Source organism: Colias croceus, chromosome 1 (assembly GCF_905220415.1).
Source record: "Colias croceus chromosome 1, ilColCroc2.1".
Taxonomy (NCBI): Eukaryota; Metazoa; Arthropoda; class Insecta; order Lepidoptera; family Pieridae; genus Colias; species Colias croceus.
This window is the reverse complement of record NC_059537.1, coordinates 13,845,721-13,865,965: the sequence shown is the minus strand read 5'-3', so window position 1 is coordinate 13,865,965 and position 20,245 is coordinate 13,845,721. Positions and strand designations below refer to the sequence as shown.

The window sequence follows — 20,245 nt, the reverse complement described above, 5'->3', positions numbered from 1 at the left end:
TGCGAGATTTAATTGAAAATCAGTGAAAACATCAATATATTTTTGTCTATTAACATGCATAAATTAATATAGAACTTTGAACTGAAGTAACTTTGAAACATTTTTTATTACATTAATTAAAACAGAACATACTTAATTTCTCTACACTCAGCTTAAACATATAATTTCTACAAACAAATAATCCAGGTCGAAGGACCACTGATCCTTCGAGCCGGTTTTTTTTATGTTGTTACACATATAGGTATTTATGCATATATTTGTATTACATATTTACTACATACCCTAGGATCATACGCATCATGTACACTGAGGTTGTAAGCAGGCGAGCGGTTGCAGGCCACCTTCATGTACTCGCGGAGACGCACCGGGAACTGCGTGTCGCGGAGTTGCAGCAGGTACGTGTCCGGCCCGTTCTGGTAGCTGGGGGTGTAAGGTTGGGTAATAATCATGTGTGCAAGGAAAATGTAGAATAAGTGGGAATTGAGTATTTGAATAAAAAAAAAAAATATTGATTTTTTTTATGTATTTTAAAATTTTTGTCAGGAGTTGCCTTTGTAGTATTCATACATAATGGTACAAAACGATAACTTTTGAGGTTCGCCATTTTCAATATAAATTTAAATAATATAATTAACAATTAATATAATTAATATATAATTTTATAATGACAACAAAATTAAATAGATCAAAACACTGAATTATTATTAACCCACTTAAAACCGACGGATTTTGTTCAAATGAACACTGATTATCAAGGTCCGACGACAATACAATAATATCATAAATTTATCCTTTTATCCTGATAAGGATCGCTATCAGCTTAAAACATATGTTTGTATGTAACCAATTCTCCTTTCGATTCGATTTAGACCCACTATAAACCGACGGATTTAATTTAAATTTTGTATACTTATAAAAACCCGTAACAATACAATAATTTCATGAATTTATCTTATTATCCTGATAAGGATGGCCACACAATGTGTGACTATTTTACACACGATTTCAACCCAATATTTGTGAAAAAAAGCGTGGGGTGGCCATGTACAATGAAGATACCTATCTATTATACGATCAGCTCATGAAAAGCGCCCCACGCTTTTTCCACAAAAATACTATGTATTGGTTATTGCTTGATGCCTAGATTAAGAATTATTTTCTACTTTTTAGTTGTAAGTAGTTGTAAGTTTTTCAAACTATATTTATTTTTCTATCAACTGCAATGAGTGAAAACTGAAAACTAACATTATGACGTCACACGCGCTCGGGTGACGCTTCGGGAGTTGTCGGCGCGTTTTCGGTACTGGATTCAAAGACTAATTTTTATTTTGAAATAACTTTTGAATAGGCATGACGACAGTATCCATAAATGATCGTATTAGTGTTTTTAAGGGAAAATGTATCTATACATATAATAAATCTGTAGAATCAGTTCGAGCGTTTATCTCTTTGTGAGTGCACGTGTGAATTATACTATTGTATTATACGTATTTCTGTGATAACTAATCACCGCGTTCGCGCGAGATTCGCGTTGTGCGCGAGTGGCATTATGCGCCTTATGAATCATGGCGGAGAGCACAGAATGCAATGTTGACCTACCTAGTAATGAGAATTATGAGTTGAATAATATGTTTGCTATTGAGGACTTACACCAATCGAACGACGAGAGGAATGCGGTTTTATTACAACCAACAAAGCGTGGAAGAGAATCAGACGATGAACAAGAGGAAGAATGGACCCAAGTTTCGAGAAAAATTAAAAAAAAAGCATTAGAGGACATACAAATAAGCGTTACGTGCAAGGATAAATTTCCGAAGCAGTATGCATTAGCAAATATGTTTAAAGATAACTGCATTAATGGTATTTTAAGGATAAAGTATACGAACCCGTACAAAATTATTATTACTTTTTCTACGGAGACTTGTGCCGAAAAATTTTTGAGTTGCGAAGCATTTGTTGAGATGGGATGGAGCTCGTCGAAAGTATGGGAAGTTGGGTTTTCGTATGGAGTTGTAAAGGACATTGACGCTGATCTACCAGACGAAGACCTACTGAAATCAATAGATAGCCCGGTTAAAATAGCCAATATCAAGCGTTTAAACCGGAGGTCTGGTGATGAATGGATCCCCAGCGAATGCGTTAGAATTGGGTTTGAGGGTCCTACGCTTCCACCTTATATTTATATATACGAGCTAAGAGTAAAAGTGGATACGTATATATTTCCTGTGACTCAGTGTACGCGTTGTTGGAGGTTCGGACATACAAAAAAATTTTGTCCTGCAAATAGAATAATATGCCCAAAGTGTGCAGATCAACATGAAAATTGTGATAGTACAAGCTTCAAGTGTTCTAATTGCAGGGGAAGTCATATGGCGTTATCTAGAATATGTCCAACCTACGCGAGAGAAAAGCGGGTGAGAGAATTAATGTCTGAATTTAACGTCACTTATAGAAAGGCTTTAACTATGTATGTCCCTCCTACGCCTATACATAGAGTAGATTATAAAAAAGTTGACGACACGCATAAAGACCAACCGGATAATTCGGATAAAATTAATCTGAAAAATTACGAGTATGTGGCGTCGTCCGCTAATAATTCAAATAAAAGTTATGCGGAATCTCTTAAAACACCGAAGCATAATATTAATAGGAAAAAGGAAAAGTTATCTTACAAGAATATTGATATTATGGATGTACAGGAAGTAGAAGAAGAAAAGGAGGTTTTTGACTGGAATCAATTTGAGTCTGACAGTATAAACGAGTGTAGCTTTAATAATTCAAAAAATCGTAATGACGGTGAAGGTACAACAAAGGATAAAAGCCTTTTTAAAGAGCTTATTACTAAAATTAAAACGATAATTTTTAATAAAAGAAATAGTTTATCTGATAAAATTAAGTGTGTAATTAAGACTGTGATTGAGTGGCTGACTTTAGTAGTAGTAGACTTTTTTTCGGATTTATCAATATTTAAGAATATTTGCAATATGTTTGTTAAAAATGGATAGCTTACCAAACAATGTAACATTGAATCTATTTCAGTGGAATTCTAGAAGTTTGAGACCTAAGCTTAAGACCCTGGAGTTATTGTTAATTCAAGAAAATGTACATATTGTAGCGTTATGTGAATCATGGCTACAGCCTGGAAGCCTATGCAAAGTGACTAACTATAACATGTTTCGGCAGGACAGGGACTCATCATATGGGGGCGTAGCTATTTTAACGCATAAGTCAATTGATGCATACCAGGTACCTATTAATGATGTTCCGTTGGGTTTAGAAATAATACATGTTAAAGTGAAGAATTGTTATAACGTTGAAAATATTTACTCCTTATATTGTCCAAGTAATATCTGGGGGCACGGTAGTGCCCCCGCCAAGACGAACCAAGCGAACAAGCGAAGCGCACGGGCACTACCTACCTTTTCTCGAAGCGCTTCGACGTTTTTTTGAACCCTCATAACTTGGGTTTGGATTATGCTAGATCAACAAAATTTTTGGGATATATTGTCAATAGCAGACTTATTGAACATATTAAGTTTTAATTACATTAGCTTTTATACTTCAGATTTTATTTATATCTAAAAAACGCTAATTTCGTCACTGACTCACTGATGATCATCAAAATTCTTAAGGTATTTCCTAATGTCCTAGAAAGCTGAAATTTTGTATGTAAGCTAGTATTAGCACACAAACAACAAAAAAATTATAAAACTTGTAACTTTCATCCCCCAACCCCTTAAACTAGGGGATGGGAGTTTGTATGAGACCTGTAATTTTAAATTAAATTTTGATGACGCTAGAGGTCTAATCTAATAATCTAAAACTTGGTTCCCCTAGATATATATGTGTATAGGTACTCCTTGTTAAAAAAAAAACTTTAATCGACATATAAAATTTTGTTACAAACAACTTACAAAAAGAAATGAAATCCCACCAAAAACATTTTCATGTAAAATGTTGCCAAGACGAGCCCATATGACTCGCACTGTCAAAAAGTTATCAGATCTCATGTAGAGCCAAGCTTCTAACACTACACGCCCTAACTCTACAAGGCCTAACTTCACAAACTCTACACCTTAGTCAAAATATGTGGCTTGGCCGTTCGTTACTACAAGAACTATTGTATAACACAAAAGTAATGAACAGTGAATTAATTTTTCACCTTACGCCGATGTGAATGTAGCGAAATGGCCAAGCCACATATTTTGACTAAGGTGTAGAGTTTGTGAAGTTAGGCCTTGTAGAGTTAGGGCGTGTAGTGTTAGAAGCTTGGCTCTACATGAGATCTGATAACTTTTTGACAGTGCGAGTCATATGGGCTCGTCTTGGCAACATTTTACATGAAAATGTTTTTGGTGGGATTACTATTTCACAAAATGATTGGGAGTTGTTATTCGCTAGGATGAATTATAAGTCTATCGTAATGGGCGATTTCAACGCGCATCATTCGGCTTGGTCGAATAAGACCGATATGAGGGGCGTAAGACTGTTTGACTCTTTGATTGATAATAATTTAGGCATTCTGAATGATGGAAGAGCTACTAGATTTCAATTGGTTGAGAATGTTTTACGAGAATCATCACCTGATGTTACACTTGTTTCGAATGATATTTATTTGAATTTTTCTTGGAATGTAACGAATGAATGTTTGGGGAGTGATCATTTAATAATTAAAATAAAAGCCGTCATATCATATGCACCTAAAAATATTAAGCGTAGAAATTTTAAATTGGCTAATTGGCCGGGTTACACAAATTTTTTGAGGAATGAACTTTTGAATTTTGATTTTAATATTGATTATGATGTACAACAATTATATAACCTATTTATAAAAACAGTCAATGTAGCTGCAGATAAATTTATACCATTTACTAAAATTTGCTTTAAACCACAATCTAAATTCGTTCCCAAATCATACTGGAGCCCGGAGCTATCGAAGGCAGTTGCTTCTAGGCGTTTAGCCCTGTCTAAATTTAGGCGTAATCCAACACCAAGCAACTTGGATGTTTTAAACAATGAAATTAGAATTTCACAACAACTCATTAGGAATGCACAAAACGAGCATTGGAAAAAATTTTGTTCTTCTTTTGATGACGTTTGTTCATCTCGTGATATGTGGAATAGAATGAAATGGTATCTGGGGGCACGGTAGTGCCCCCGCCAAGACGAGCCAAGCGAACAAGCGAAGCGCACGGGCACTACCTACCTTTTCTCGAAGCGCTTCGACGTTTTTTTGAACCCTCATAACTTGGGTTTGGATTATGCTAGATCAACAAAATTTTCAGGATATATTGTCAATAGCGGACTTATTGAATATATTAAGTTTTAATTACATTAGCTTTTATACTTCAGATTTTATATATATATAAAAAACGCTAATTTCGTCACTGACTCACTGATGATCATCAAAATTCTTAAGGTATTTCCTAATGTCCTAGAAAGCTGAAATTTTGTATGTAAGCTAGTATTAGCACACAAACAACAAAAAAATTATAAAACTTGTAACTTTCATCCCCCAACCCCTTAAACTAGGGGATGGGAGTTTGTATGAGACCTGTAATTTTAAATTAAATTTTGATGACGCTAGAGGTCTAATCTAATAATCTAAAACTTGGTTCCCCTAGATATATAATATATCTATAGGTACTCCTTGTTAAAAAAAAAATTAATCGACATATAAAATTTTGTTACAAACAACTTACAAAAAGAAATGAAATCCCACCAAAAACATTTTCATGTAAAATGTTACCAAGACGAGCCCATATGACTCGCACGGTGAAAAAGTTATCAGATCTCATGTAGAGCCAAGCTTCTAACACTACACGCCCTAACTCTATAAGGCCTAACTTCACAAACTCTACACCTTAGTCAAAATATGTGGCTTGGCCGTTCGTTACTACAAGAACTATTGTATAACACAAAAGTAATGAACAGTGAATTAATTTTTCACCTTACGCCGATGTGAATGTAGCGAAATGGCCAAGCCACATAATTTGACTAAGGTGTAGAGTTTGTGAAGTTAGGCCTTGTAGAGTTAGGGCGTGTAGTGTTAGAAGCTTGGCTCTACATGAGATCTGATAACTTTTTCACCGTGCGAGTCATATGGGCTCGTCTTGGTAACATTTTACATGAAAATGTTTTTGGTGGGATAAAGGTATTCCAGCCAAGATAACCCATGTTGATTCACAGAAAGCTGAAAATCTTTTAAATGTATTGTGCCCCTATTTTGTAAGCCCAGATAAACCAGATTTCTCTTCCTTTAATGAAAAAATTGAAGCAGAAATATCTTTACATGAGTTTGAAAAATCTATTAAGGTTAAGGACACTGCTCCAGGTCACGACGAAGTGTCATATTCTATGATAAAATATTTGCCAAAAAAAGGAAAAGAAATTTTAGTTAATATTTACAACAAAATTTTATCTTCCAGTATTACTCCTCAACAATGGAAAGATATTTTATTAATACCCATACTTAAGCCTGGAAGAGACCTGAATGATATAAATGCTTTACGCCCCATATCACTTATATCTTGCTTGTGTAAAATATTTCATACCATTTTAAATAATAGAATAGAGTGGTTTCTTGAAAAAAAGAGATGTTTTTCAGATGATACAATTGGTTTCAGGAAGTCCAGATCAACCTTAGACTGTCTTTCTAAGCTTGCATCCCAAATTCAGTTGGGTTTCACGAAAAATCAAGTAACGATTGGTTGTTTTTTGGATATTGACAGTGCCTATAATAATGTAAATTTAGCAATTTTGACAAAAAAATTAGATCAGATGGGGGTGGGATCAAAAATATGCAATTACTTATGGTGTTTTCTTAATTCCAGGAATTTAGTTGTGAAGGTGGATGATTCTATTATAAAACGTAAAACCAGCCAAGGTTTAGCTCAAGGCGATTCATTATCCCCATTACTGTTTAACGTTTACACATTAGGCATTTGTCAGGTGCTCAATAGTGTTCATATGTCCCAATTTGCCGATGACTTTGTTCTTTATATTACGGAGAAAAATATAGATATTGCTAAGTCCAAATTACAGAGTGTTCTAAATAGTGTTATTTCAATGTTTCATGATATAGGCCTGGAAATATCACCAAATAAAAGTAAGATTTGTGTGTTTAGTAAGGGGTGTAATAAGAAATCTATTTCGATTAATATTGATCAATTTAATGTGCCACTGGTTAAAGAAGTTAAATATTTGGGATTATGGCTTGATCAGTCATTAAGATGGAATAAACACATTAATGAAACTATCAGTAAAGTGTCCAGATTTGTTCAATTATTTAAAGTTCTGGCAGGCAGTAGCTGGGGTGTGCATCCAAAATATCTACGTAAATTATACATTTCACTGATAAGGAGTCGCTTGGATTATGCTAGCTTTTTGTATGGGGATGGTTGTAGATCCAGCTTGTATAAGTTGGAAAAAATTCAAAATTTAGTTATGCGCATTATTGGAGGATTTATTAGAAGCACACCTATCCATGTAATGGAAAGTGAACTTGGTTTACAACCATTGCATATACGGCGTCAATATTTATCTGGTAAAACATTATTAAAAATTAAATCTAGAAATGATAATCTATTGGATATTTTAAACGAATTATCGATTGCATGTTCAGACAATAATAATCTTTGGCGTAGGAAGTATAAACCACTATTGATAGAATCTTATACATTGTTTAAGGATAAGGTGATGTTTTCTAGCGATGTCTTAGAGAGATATAGTCTAGATACTTGGATAAATCATATTAATCTGGTTGATGCTATTAAAACTAACATTCCATCTGTAAGCGGACCGAAACATAAAATAGATAGAAATATTTTGTCTGCCATTTGTAATGATTTATTAGTGGGGGGTACATGAATTATTATAAGGTGTATACGGATGCATCCAAACACAATTATGGTCTTGGTGCCGCCTTTTATGATGAACAGACTTCAGAGTTTATGAAATTTAGAATAGCTGTGATAGATAATGTTAATATTTCAACCATGCATCTAGAGTTACTCGCCATTGTTGAAGCCCTGTCCTATGTCTACTGTCTTAATACTAAAAAAACAGTTATATATACTGATTCCAAGAGTGCCTTATACCACTTGGCTCAATGCACCTCTTCAGCAAGAGGTCTCCCTGCAGCCTATGAGGGTTTGAAAATAATCTATAAATTTCAATTAAGTAAAAGAGAAGTCATTTTGCAGTGGATTCCATCTCATACGAACATTATAGGCAACGATAAGGCGGATGAATTAGCGAGATTAGGTGCTTCTGACGGCATGGTTTTGAATATTATACCTTTCTTTACAGAGTATCTACCATACCTACAAGGAACGATTCAGAATTTGTGGAAAGACTACTTTGATCGTAGATCTAGAGAGAAGGGTATCTGGTATAGAACCATGCAGTCGGAACCTTTAAGATGTCCTTGGATCTGTAAATGTGATTTTAAAAGACCTGAAATTGTGATTGCTTTACGTCTTCGCTCCGGTCACATTCCATTGAATCATTTTAAATATCTAATGCGTAAATCGAATACAATGAATTGTACACAGTGTGGAGTGGTTGAGGATGTTTACCATGTCTTGATGGAGTGTGTCCGGAACCAAACTGAACGAAAAAGAGCCCTACCAGATGACTATGTAACTAAGGTTGGATTTTGTAATAGCTGTCTGGCATTTCCGATGTCGGACAATGCCAGACAACTATATAAGCTAGGTAATGTGTATTTAAATCAGAGCTAATTTAATGTTTTTGAGGACATACGGAGCGACATAATCGACTCTCGACTAAGCTCCTTAAATAAAAAAAAAAAAAAAAAAAAAAAAAAAAAAAAAAAATCTGTAGAAGGGTCAATTCTGTACATTGAAAATATTGAAAAAATAACTAGCAGGGGGTGTTACTGGATCGATACCAAACCCAAATATGTGATTAAAAAAATTTTTGTCTGTCTGTCTGTCTGTATGTGAAGACATCACGTGAAAACTACCGGTTCGATTTCGATGAAACTTGGTATAATTATACCTTATTATCCTGGGCGTAAAATAGGATACTTTTTATCCTGGAAAAATACGTATAAAAAAAATTAATCTCAATTTTTCAGTTATCCATAGACGTTGTTCTGTAGTAGGTACCGCGAACACACGTTGCGTATTATTATAGACCTAGCCGTATTTGGGTCCAATAGATATTTATAAGATGTAATTGTCCGAGTTACTCAAAATGGAGAAATAAACCATCCACGCAAAGACCGACATCCGCGCGGACGGAGTCGCGGGCGGAAGCTAGTACTAAATAAATTCAATATAGTGACTTAAAAATCTTAAAAACACTAAGATTAATGAGATTATCAATAAAATAAAACATTGAAATTCTGCAGTTGGCCATTGTAAAGGACGAGCACACTATCAAGGTCAAGCGCAGGCGACAACGGGGCTCCCCACACAGCGACGCCACGTGTATGGAGTGGAGTTTCAACGCTACACGTGGAAGAAGAGGCGCACCGCGGTTTTGACGAGGCGCACCGCGGTTTCGACTATCGCGTTGTACACACTACGCCACGTGTATTGCGTCTACACGTGGAGGAGGCGTGGCCTAGGCGGCACATGCAAGACAGCCGCCGCCGCTTTGAGCCGCCGCCGCCGCTTTGTGCCTCGCCGCCGGGCGATGGCTTTGTGGCTCGCCGCATCGCTTTGTATCCCGCCGCCAGCAACGCATATAAATAGCGAACATTTTGGAATTAAAGTCAGTTGCAGCAAGTTCTTCTTCCAGACTAGTAGTGAAGAAGTAATAGTGAATAAGTAATAGTGAATAAGTAATAGTGATTAAGTATAAATTGTAATAGTGTACATAAGGGTCGATAATATATGTATGTCGAAGGAAGGGTGTTTTCTTGAACACAAACCCCAACAAATATACAGTCCACAACAACGTCTGGTCCTTCGATCGCCGGATAACAACGAGCGCCAGATACTCCAGGAAGAGGAAACGCTGCCCGTGGAAGACCAGATCCTGCCGAAGAGAGGTACGCATCGGCAACGAGTTCACCTTCGAGGGGCGAATATCGGCAAACCGGTAACGTTGGTACTAGCCTGCTGGTGTTTTTGATCGTCACCAGGCGAGTCAGGTACCTACCGACGGGGCCGCGCTGTTGGTACTAGTCCAATGAGGTGAGTCGTAAGGTTTTTTACGGGTAGACTCGGGCCGTCGGGTGACCTTGGTGGTACGCGCCGGGAATCAGGGGTGCTGGTCAGCGGAACGAGTCTGCCAGTATAAGCCTGCGGTGCGTCACCTCTTTAGGCATGGTGGTTACCCGCAGCCAGGGTGAAGCTGCAGAAGTGGAGGACCGGAGCCAGGAGACAGAGCGTGTGCGGCAAGAACGAATGCGGCGGCTGGTGCTGGACCCGCTGGCATCGCCGTCTGACGCACGCTTGACGTCAGCCACAGACACAATGGAGATCCCGCCGCAACCGCGACGGCATTCGCCAGCGAGATCCGCTAGATCGGTGCGGTCGTCGGCGAGTACGGCGCGGCGGATTAAGGCGGCGGAATTAGAAGCGGCAGAGCGACTCGCCGCTATCCAGAGAAAAGAACTACAAATTGAGAAAGAATTAATAAATAAACGCTTACAGTTCGAGGTGTCCACCATACAGGAAGACCAGGGCCTGCCGGAAGATACCGTCACCGCGACAGAAGAACGAAACAAGGTAGACGAGTGGCTCCAGTCACATCCTGTGCCGAAGGATGACAGACACCAGCGATCCGAACTAAGAAGAGGAAGATCGCCGACGCCGACCAGACGAACAGGAATAGAGCAGCTGGCGGCGTCCCTAGAGAAGATGGCGCGACCGCGCCTATGCCACGCGGACCTTCCGATATTTTCAGGTGCGATTGAAGAGTGGCTGCCGTTCCGAGCAGCCTACCGGGACACAAGCAGCATGTACCAAGTATCCGACGCAGAAAACATCCAGCGGCTGCGTACCTGCCTGAAGGGGGAAGCAAGGGACGCCGTGGCAGCGCTGCTTCACACTGCTTCATCACCTGAAGCAGTCATGAAAACTTTGGAGCAGTGCTTCGGGAGGCCCGAAATAATCATCGACAGGGCCATGGAAGACCTAAGGAAGCTGCCGCGACCTGGAGCAGCGGCCAAGGACATCAACTGCTTCGCGGTAAAAGTGCAAAACGTGGTGTGTATACTTCAAACCATAGACAGGAAAGGATATTTGTACAATCCTATGCTAGCACGGGAGATATTGGACAAACTTAGTCCGCACCTGCGCTCTAGGTGGTGTGATTATGCTTTTGCACAGGAAGGCACAGCGGATCCAGAGATCGTGGTGCTGTCCCGCTTCCTCATGAGAGAGGCGGACCGGGCGCTTCGCTACACCTACGCGCCGACGAGCAGCACTGCACCAGCGCGCAGAGACGCCGCAGCAGCAGCAGCAGCAGCAGCAGCGCGACCTGCTCCACCGAAAAGGAAGTCTGCAGTATACACCATGGTCTCCGGTGAAGATGAAGAAGAGAAGAAAGAAGAGAAGAAAGAAGACTTCTGCCTGTGCTGCGGGCGCGACCACGCTATGGTTGCCTGCCCGCGCTACGCCAAGCTGTCGGTGGATGAGCGGTGGGCGCTGGTCAGGGAAAAGGGCGCCTGCTTCAAGTGCGCCACGAAGAGACATCGGCGCAGCTACTGTCGAGCGAAACCATGCGGCGTGAACCAGTGCCGCCGCCCGCATCATTCATCACTGCACGACGTAAGAAGAGAAGAGCCTGCTGCGTCGACCGAAGAAACCGTCATGGCGGTTGCTGACCGCGCAACCGCACCGCCCCGCGCCGTCCTGCTGAAGATGTGTCCAGTCACCGTCGTCGGCCCACGGGGGGAGGTATCGACGCACGCACTGCTCGATGAGGGCTCCACCATCACCCTCATTGATGAGGACCTGGCGCAACAGATCGGCGCCGAAGGTCCCGCCACGCCGCTCCGCATCCACGGGGCGAACATGGAGCAGACAGAAGAAGGAAGTCGGCTGGTGACGGTGCAGCTGCGGGGGCAGAGCGACGGGACACTACACGACCTGCGCGCCCGCACGATGAAGAAGCTGCAGTTGCATCAGCAGTCCATCCCGGGATCCCTGCTTCGGTACAGACATCTGCGCGACATACCGGAACGTGAGGTATGTTACGAACAAGCACGCGCGGGTGTCCTGGTGGGTACCGACCACTGGGAGCATATCGTGACCAGAGAACTTCGGACGGGCGGCGCCGACGAACCTGCCGCCTCCAAGACAAATCTCGGCTGGGTGATACATGGAACAACGCCGCGTCGAATGATCGTCGAGAGAGACCGCGTGCTTCACGTCCGAGAACAACAAGCGGACCAGCGGCTGCACGACCTGGTGGCAGAGCACTTCAAGATCGAATCATTGAACATAGCCAGCAGACCGCGCGTCAGTGACGCCGACCGACGAGCGACATCCATCGTCGAGACGACTACGAAAAAGACGCCGGGCGGGTACGAGATCGGCCTGCCGTGGAAGAGGGATAACGTCCGCATGCCGCCGAGCTACAATGCCGCGCTGCGGAGACTTCTGAAGATTGAAGCAAAAATGGACGCCGCACCGGAATTCGCAGCCGAGTACACCAAGCAGATGGAAAACTTATTTGAGAAAAGGTATGCGGTTCCGTGCGATGGCAGTGAAGGCGAGAGCAGCGTGTGCTGGTACCTGCCGCATTTTGCTGTGACCAATCCCAACAAACCAGGGAAGCAGCGATTGGTCTTTGATGCGGCAGCCAAAAGCCACGGGACTTGTTTAAATGATGAACTACTTGAGGGCCCAGACTTGCTACTATCACTGCCAGGTATATTATTTCGATTCAGGGAAAAGGCAGTGGCAGTCACAGCAGATATAGAGGAGATGTTCTTACAAGTGAAAATAAGACCCGAAGACCAGCCAGCGCAGCAGTTTTTATGGAGGGGAAGCCGACGCGACACGCCGCCACAGCACTATAAGATGACGTCCATGATATTCGGCGCAGCGAGCTCTCCTTTTATGGCGCATTACATCCGTAATCATAATGCGCAGCAGCATGCAGAACAATATCCAATGGCGCTGGAAGCAATAACGAAGAGTCACTACATGGACGATCTAGTGGTGAGCTACGCCGACGCAGAGGAAGCCAGACAAGCGATCGAAGAAATACGGACAGTGCACGCGGCGGCAGGCTTCAAGCTACGAGGATGGAACGCCAGCGACAGGAGCGTGCTGAGGGACGTGCCACGAGAACTACACGCCAGCACACCAACGCAGCTGGGAGGAGCGCAGCCAGCCCCGAAGATCCTCGGGCTTATTTGGGACGCCGAGCAAGACGCGCTAGGATTCAACACAGCAATGAACAGGGTACCGGTGGAGGTGCGAGATCGCAAGCGCCCGCCAACCAAGCGCGAAGCATTAAGTGCGGTAATGTCAATTTATGACCCACTAGGCCTCTTAAGTTATTTCACCATCCGTGCTAAGATCATATTGCAGAGCCTGTGGCGCCTCCAGATTTCGTGGGACGAGCCGATACCTGAAGAAGAGGGCGAGCAGTTTGCAGGCTGGCTGGCGCAGCTGGAAGCAGTCGGCGCGCTACGTTTGCCGCGATGCTACGCAACGGACAACGTCGAAGACATCGAGCTGCACGTGCTATGCGACGCCAGTGAACAAGCGTATGCAGCCGTGGCGTACTGGCGTATGCGGCGAACGGACGGCAGCGTGCAAGTGAAACTCGTCTCGGCGAAAGCGAAGGTGGCACCACGACGCGCGCAAACGATCCCGCGCCTAGAACTACAAGCAGCGGTGATCGGCGCAAGACTCGCTGATCAGATAAGAAGAGAGCACAGGTATGACATATCTCGTACTTGGTTTTGGACAGACTCATCGACGGTGGTGCACTGGGTGCGCAACGATGCAAAGAGATACACGCCGTTCGTCGCGCATCGCCTCGGTGAGATTGGAGAACTAACACAAAGGGAAGAGTGGCGGTGGCTGCCGACTCATGAAAACGTTGCCGATGACGCCACTCGCCTAAGTTTCACCACGGGACATGATCGATGGTTCCAGGGTCCAGAATTCCTGATGAAGATGGAAGACCAGTGGCCCACGGAGAAGGAACTTCGAAAAACTACGGACGAGGCTGATGTTCTGCATGTAAGCGAGCTGCCACGGAAGATGGAATGGCTGCCGGATCCAGAGCGCTTCTCCAAATTCCGCACACTGGTGGGAGCAACAGCAAGGGTGCTCGCATTTATCGACATGCGCATCAGGCACACGGCGACGAGATTAGTATGTCGCCACCTGGAACAAGCCGAACGACTGTTGGTGCAGCGCGCACAGAACGACAGCTTTGGGGAAGACATAAAGCGAATCAAGGACGCGCGCCCCATCAGCAGATCCAGTAGACTGTACAAATTGGACCCGGTAATGGAAGACGGCGTGCTGAGAGTAAGGGGCCGCATAAACGCAGCCACGGCACCCGACACGGTAAAGAAGCCCGTAATCCTCGACGGCCGGCACAGAATAACCAGACTAATAGTGTTACAGGAACATTGTGCCGCCGGACACGCCAACCGCGAGCGTGTCACCAACGACCTGAGGCAGCGCTACTGGGTCATCCACCTGCGGCCCACAGTGCGCGCCGTAGAGAAGAACTGCGCGCTGTGCCGAGTACGCCGTGTGATGCCGCAGGTCCCAGCCAAAGGGGACTTGCCACGCGCTCGCCTCGACCCGTTCCACCGACCCTTCACCAACTGCGGGGTCGACTACTTCGGGCCAATGATGGTCAAGATCGGACGAAGAAGAGAGAAGAGATGGGGCGCGCTGTTCACCTGCTTGACATCGCGCGCCGTGCACCTAGAGCTCGTCGCGTCTCTATCAACGGACTCAGCCATCATGGCGCTGAGGAGAATGGCGGCGCGCAGAGGGTGGCCTCGTCTGATGTACTCAGACAACGGAACAAACTTCAGGGGCGCCGATCAAGAACTGAAGAAGGCGTACAACGAGTGGGCGCCGGCGCTACAAGAAGAAGCGCTGCGCCACCGAATGGAGTGGCGCTACATACCGCCGGGTGCGCCGCATCAAGGCGGTGCTTGGGAGCGGCTGGTGCGGTCAGTGAAGACCGCGCTCGGCGCGACACTACGGGAGAAGGCGCCACCAGAAGAAGTGCTGTGGACTCTGCTAACCGAAGCGGAGTTCGCGGTGAACGCGAGGCCGCTGACTCACGTGAGCGTGAGCCCGGACGATCCCGAAGCCCTCACGCCCAACCACTTCCTGCTGGGCTCCTCAACGGGACTTCCGACGACGGGGCCGTGCGACGAAGCAGACCGACGGACCTGGCGCGCCAGCCAGGCGCTCGCCGACCACTTCTGGCGCCGATGGATCAAGGAGTACCTACCGACGCTCGTGCCACGGGGGGAGGCGCGAAAGGACACGCGACGCCTCGAGGAAGGTGACGTGGTCATCATCGTGGACCACGTCTTGCCGCGCAACACATGGCCCATGGGGGTCGTGGTGCGCGTTCACGCCGGGCCGGACGACGCTGTGCGGGTAGCCGAAGTGAAGACCAAGAGCGGGATCTTCAGACGCCCCGTCAGCAAGCTCGTCGTGATGAAGGAGGCTACGCAAGCTACGCCGGGGGGAGGACTGTAAAGGACGAGCACACTATCAAGGTCAAGCGCAGGCGACAACGGGGCTCCCCACACAGCGACGCCACGTGTATGGAGTGGAGTTTCAACGCTACACGTGGAAGAAGAGGCGCACCGCGGTTTTGACGAGGCGCACCGCGGTTTCGACTATCGCGTTGTACACACTACGCCACGTGTATTGCGTCTACACGTGGAGGAGGCGTGGCCTAGGCGGCACATGCAAGACAGCCGCCGCCGCTTTGAGCCGCCGCCGCCGCTTTGTGCCTCGCCGCCGGGCGATGGCTTTGTGGCTCGCCGCATCGCTTTGTATCCCGCCGCCAGCAACGCATATAAATAGCGAACATTTTGGAATTAAAGTCAGTTGCAGCAAGTTCTTCTTCCAGACTAGTAGTGAAGAAGTAATAGTGAATAAGTAATAGTGAATAAGTAATAGTGATTAAGTATAAATTGTAATAGTGTACATAAGGGTCGATAATATATGTATGTCGAAGGAAGGGTGTTTTCTTGAACACAAACCCCAACAAATATACAGTCCACAACAGCCATTTTGACTAAAACACGCGTGACGTCACGCTTAAGTAAACAACTCACGTCAGATGTATTTTGTTGTTATGAATATGTTGAGAATACGCATTTTTATTTATTTTCTATTATTTCACGTATGCTTTATCGACTCAAAACATAAATATAATTGCGAATTCACGAATACGTGGCTTCGGGGTTCTCCGCGCCAACTTTATACAATCATTTCTTATTATTTTCTCGCTTGAAATAATTACTAACACATTTTTGAGTATTATTTTAATGTGGATGCACACTGCAATACTGCACACCACTTATAAACTTTGAAATTCGTTTCTATAACACATATTAAATAAATATTTTTTTAATTTTCTTCGCAATGCATACAAATAATTAACGTATTTAGTAAAAAGTGACGTCACGCTTACGCCATGACACCTCTGAGCTGTTTTGGCACAGTTGATAAATATTTTTTGAAAAATGGCTTTTATCTTCGTTAAATTTAAGTATATTACCGAAATATAGGGTTTTTCTTGTATAGTAAACGTTTAGACACATTATGGAAGAGGATTTCAAAATCTTTCGTCATGCCTATTATTGCAAAAAATAAATAAAATAAAAACAGTTTTGTTATAAAACTAATATATAATCTTTCGATTTATCACAAAAAAAAAAATTAATTCAAATACTCAATTGACTGTATAATGTACTGATTTGTATGCAATTTGGCACAAATGCAGTAACTATGGCTATAAATGCAATAATTTCGATTTGGGATGGTGTTCATGTATTGTACAGGAATTATAGGATTATTTAGCGTTGAAGTAAGCAGAACAGTTCAGAATTCAACTAATAACACGATTTTTCTATTAGATCAAAAACAATTTAGTAGGTAATACAACAATTAAATTATCTTTACGCCCTATCTTCTTGCAACTTGAAACTCTCCAGAACTAAAGACTGGTAGACTATTAAAATCTCTTGTAAATTAACTTAATCAATATAAAATAAGTTAACTAGGTATGAATATAGTAACAACAATGCCTTAATTTCAAGTGAACAATGACATATATAACTATATTTTTTTTTAATTTAGATAAGAGTGAAAACTCACTGGCTCTCAGATTTAGCGGACACTTCCCAGTCGGGATGGTCCCACTGCTTGAACTGATTGTCCCACGGGGCCGGCTTGCGGTCGTGCGGCGTGAGGTCGCGGTCGGGCGTACCTGGGGGAAATAATATATTAAACCAAAGGCATTAGTAATAAGTACGTTTTTCTTCTACTGAAGAGAAGGTTATTACGTTCCATTGTATTGCACGCCTCATAAGCGAAGCGTTGAGGTGGGTACTACTGTCACTTCGCGCAAAACATCTGATTTTTCAAACTTAAAATGTCTTTATGTATCATACATTGCACTTGTAAGATAATACATACACACACATATTAAGAAAAAACACTATTTTTAACATTCATGATATTTTTGATGTCATTTTTGTTATTTAAACTAGTTAAAAAACAGTTTAAAAAAGTTCTGTCTTGGACGTCCGTGTGTCTGTATGTGCGGAGGATTTTCTTGTTAACACGATAGCGACCGAAATACTTTACTAATCGAGTCTTTTTTTTTCTCTTACGCTTGAGTATGCTCAGGAATAGAACCCTTTCATTTTTCAGGGTCTGATTCGATGTGGTTTAATTGTTATTAAAAAAACAAAAAAAAATCGACTTTTTTTTTTATAGTGTACTCAAAATTCACCATTATAAACTCGATTCTTTATACTATAAGCCAAAGTTTAAAAAAATAAGTTGGTAGTCAGTCCCTTAAACCTGCGCAGTTTCACATCTAGGTTGGGCCACAAGAAAAATTGCTCAATTATTACGGTACCGCTTTCTTTACTTTTCCAACTGTTTTGAGACAGTACAAGAGCATTGGCACATGAGAACAAGTGTATCTACATACTTATATTATATACACCTTTATAAATAATCAATTTTATTGTAAAGGATGAGATTATGAGGCGTGCACTTTTGGATTTTCCAAACTTTTTGATTTTATTTTCTTTCGGTGATCAATACACATTTTTTATTTCCCCTTTTGCAATCTAATATTTTAGAGTTTTAGCACAGAATACATAATAGTAGCTAAACGCTACGGAACGGACACTCTCCGCCTCCCGCCAAAATTAAACACTTACCTCACCCCGCACGATCAGACATAAAATCACAATATACAGATACATACAGTAAGGAAACTTCATACAAAATGTTCGAAATGGCTCCCCCCCCATCAAGCGTGTTTACGAGGGTATTGAGGGGGATCGATAGTAGCGGGTGACACATCCACAGATTTTGAATATAGTATGGAAAAAAGTTTAAAGTGATGTCAATTCACATTAAATAAATATCGATTGTTTCAGTTTGTAGCCCTTTCAATAAATATACAGTAAAACCCGTTTAAGACGATTTTCCAGGGACTCAACCAAAAACGCGTCTTAAGCGGGAAAGCGTAATAAGCGGGAAATAAAAAACGGACTTACTACATACATATTATGTAGTAATATTTATTATGGTTTTTCGGATGTATGTATATTGTACATTTAAACATTATGTACGTTGTACAAAATGTCGTGTATTACTATCACGTTATTATACATATACAATGTGGAAATTTTCGATGGGCCCTGGAGGCAAAGTACTTGAAATACTAATGATAGCAAATTTTGCTGAAACGAAACATTCCTTTATTTTTAAAAAGAATCATAACTGCATTCAAAGATTGTCGAAAAATCACTTGCATCGACCGGGAATCGAACTATCTGAAACTAATTTTTGTCGACGTCGCTTTTGATTTAAAGAAGTTACATCGCGTCTTAAATCATTAACTACTGATAATGCCTGGGCGTGTGTCAATATCGGAGTTGACTCATCTTCTTCTTGATCATTACCACTTTGAGCCTCTTCTTGTGTGTTATTCACACTCTCAATAAGATGTTCAATAGATTGAATTTCTTATGATGATACATTATCATCAATGAATATCCAGGAAACCACAGCAGTCATCGCGTCATTTCAGTCAGTCGGGTTTGAGTCGGCCGCTGTCGCAGGGGTAATATGTGTTGGCCGTTAGAGCGTATTAAACGGGATGACGAGCGTTAAATAATGTATGAAAACATGTCTCAAGTTGCAGGGACTGATGCAAAATGGCGTATTATACGAGAAATCATATTGAGCGTGATCGTATTAAACGGGTTCTACTGTATTTGTAAATACCGTATCTGACTACGGTTTTTACAAGTTAAAAAGAGACTATTTTTTAATTTCTGTAGATATGGTAGTATGAGTTTTAAATTATGTTGACATATTTTCTATCAAAATGATAGCTACAAATAGTACCTATTAGGAGTCCAGTCTGTTTAAAGATCGCATTTATATTTTACGCAATCTAGAAGAGCACGAAAATCTAAAAAAATGGAAACCTTAAAAAATCTTGTTTAAATTTATGTGCATAATTACGTAAATATTAGGGAAGAAAAAGATAGATATTATAATTATTGTATTTTTATCGATACGTGACTTTACCACTTTGTCAAGCACTAAGCCTGTCAAACTATTTTCTTTGTCATCCTAAAACAAAAAGGTGGAGGTTTTATGCTCGTATAATAATAATTTTAATTTATTTTTGCATATTTTGTGTTTTTTAATTTAATTTAATTTATCGTTTTAAAAATAATTCAGTAGGTATACCTACATACAAGTATTGTTAATTCTGGTTTAAAATAATTATTGAATATGTATTATACAAATATCAAGCATTATAAATAATTTAGGTACATTAATAAATAGCCTTCGGCGTCCATAACAAAACAGGATTTCGAAGTATAGCACTGATAAAAACGTATTTACTTTTACAAGCTGTATTAATTCGGATTGTTTCTTCTTGTAAATTCATATTTAGGCTACACCATTTTTGTATTTTAACGGGTTTTAATCTCAAAATTATCACTAAATCAACTGTGAAAAAAAGCAAACAGAAATATACAGGCCGAATT

At 41.8% G+C, this 20,245-nt stretch overlaps 1 protein-coding gene across 13 annotated transcripts in view; it reads right to left on the bottom strand.

Annotated features, from left to right (window-relative positions):
• Positions 1–20,245, bottom strand: part of LOC123696589 (obscurin) — a 168,913-nt gene that overhangs the window by 38,243 nt on the left and 110,425 nt on the right. For all 13 annotated transcript variants that reach the window (XM_045642962.1, XM_045642946.1, XM_045642954.1 and 10 more), the window contains 2 exons: positions 17,313–17,424; positions 282–420 (listed from right to left, as the gene is read on the bottom strand). In XM_045642962.1, coding sequence (XP_045498918.1) covers positions 282–420; positions 17,313–17,424 — 251 coding nt within the window. The remainder of the gene's footprint in view (positions 1–281; positions 421–17,312; positions 17,425–20,245) is intronic.